General features: G+C 36.5%; 1 protein-coding gene across 1 annotated transcript in view; it reads right to left on the reverse strand.

The window, feature by feature from the left end:
• EMH_0025670 (pre-mRNA splicing factor prp8, putative) overlaps window positions 1-2,140 on the reverse strand; it is a gene marked incomplete at both ends in the record, with an annotated part of 6,308 nt that continues 4,168 nt past the window's right edge. The window contains 2 exons of the mRNA XM_013502476.1: window positions 1-54; window positions 1,051-1,143. Coding sequence (XP_013357930.1) covers window positions 1-54; window positions 1,051-1,143 — 147 coding nt within the window. The remainder of the gene's footprint in view (window positions 55-1,050; window positions 1,144-2,140) is intronic.

Below are 2,140 nucleotides of genomic sequence, written 5' to 3' on the forward strand. Positions count from 1 at the left end.
CTATTCGATATCTCCCAAAATACTGCACGACCCAGATTCACGTCCCGCTTCATCCTGAAAAAAAAAAAAAAAAAAAAAAAAAAAAAAAAAAAAAAAAAATATATATATATATATATATATATATATAACAAAAAAAAAGGAAAATTTTCATTGGTTTAGTTCAAGTTAGAGAAAAAACAAAAAAAAAAAATACACATAAAATACTCACACCACTTTTTGTTCTAAATCAACAAATCAATGAAAATAACTCAACACAATGCAAACCCTAAACCCTAAACCCTAAACCCTAAACCCTGAAACCTATATGCTGAAGTAGTAGTAGGGTTTAGCAACCCCCCGTGTTTCTAGGGTTTAGGGTTTAGGGTTTAGGGTTTACCTGCGCATGCGGCAATCTCTTGGCCAACAAGTTTTGTTTGGATAGCCAACAACATTCTCGTTGTTTGGATCGGGGTTCTCAGTGAGATAGCGTTGAACTAAATCTCTGCTTTCTTCTTTTGTAAACTTGAATACTACCCAGAAGCGATCGATGTATCTGTACATACACCGCAAAAAGAAGAAAGAAAAACACTCTATATGTCAAACAGAAACAAACAAACATACACTCATAATATACACTATCATACAACTCATAAACAGCTAGCTAACTAGCTAGCTATATATACACACAACAACAGATACATCTACCTATCTGGCTAGCTAGCTAGGTAGCTAGCTAGGTAGCTAGCTAGGTAGCTAAGTAACAGCTATGTAGCTAGATAGGTAGCCAGCTAGCTAGCTAGCTAGCTAGCTAGCTAGCTGGCTAGCTGTGTGTGATGGGGTGTACCTGCAGTAGAGTCGAATGGGGTGCCTGGTTTCGGTTTGAACGTCAGTGAAGGAGAGAAATTCATTCGGTAATGTTGGGGGCCCCGCAATCTCTGTTGCTCTGGTGAGGCCCAGGAGCAAGAGATCAAGTATAAGAGCGTAGTATTGAAATACAAAAGAAGAAAACTGTAAACCTCTGATTAAACCAAAAGAATTTACATGAGACATATCCTTGAAACTTATACTTACGTTGTTTTTCGCTGTTATATAATCAGCTACATTGTGATCCACTATCAATCGCAGTAAACGATTCAATAAAGTCAAATCCACCTTCTCGTACACCTGAAACACACACAAAACATAAACCCTAAACCCTCATAAACCCTAGTAAACCCTAATAAACCCTCGAAATAAGGAATCATGGAAAAGGATAAAGAGAGGAAAAAAGAGGAAATACAAAACATGATACACACAAGAAAGAATCCTTCTTTCTCTATAAACCACCATAAAAACCCTAAACCCTAAACCCTAAACCCTAAACCCTAAACCCTAAACCCTAAACCCTGATTCGTACCTTTTCGAATTTGCTTTCAAGGAGAACAAGACTTTCTCCATCGCTAGTATTCCACACATCTGTTAAGTTATTGATTCCCTGACAGAATTTAAAAACTAATAAAGGGGGAGGTTCTGTATCTGCTGGTTTAACCCAAGAAGGAAAGAGATGACGGCTGTCTCCCTCATACCATAAATATTGATCTAGATATGCATCTGTGATTTTTTCTAGTGGATCTATTTCATATATAGGTATAAGATGAGAGTATAGATCCATGAATTCTAATCTTAATTCTTTGAATGCTCTTTGAGTTAATAAATGTCTTTTTATACGTGATAAAGCTTCATGGGGGTTATCATATGCTTGTTCAATTAAACCTAATTCTTCTCTTTGACTTTGATTCAATCTCGACTTCACCGAATAAAATTCTTTTAATCTTTCTAATGCAAGAATTAATAACTTTGTATCGTGTTTATAGTTTAATGGGGGAAAAGGTATATGAGTGAAACGCCTAGATTCAAGCCAATGAACAGCTGTTGTATACACTGCTACAGCTTCTTCTCCTGTTATATAAGGCCCATCTTTCAGATATGCATGCTGTCTCTCTTGCTCTGCTTTCAACCATAAACGAGTCAATCTACCCAAGTTCTTTCTACACACTGTCTTATCCACCGTAGCACCGCGACGAATCCTCTCTCTGTTGTAGTATGCTGCGTTCGTCCACCAGTCAGCTTTCATCTTCACATACCTGAAATTCAAAAAAAAAAAAAAAAAAAAAAAAAAAAA

The sequence above is a fragment of the Eimeria mitis genome, genomic scaffold (assembly GCF_000499745.2).
Source record: "Eimeria mitis Houghton genomic scaffold, Emh_scaff934, whole genome shotgun sequence".
Taxonomy (NCBI): domain Eukaryota; phylum Apicomplexa; class Conoidasida; order Eucoccidiorida; family Eimeriidae; genus Eimeria; species Eimeria mitis.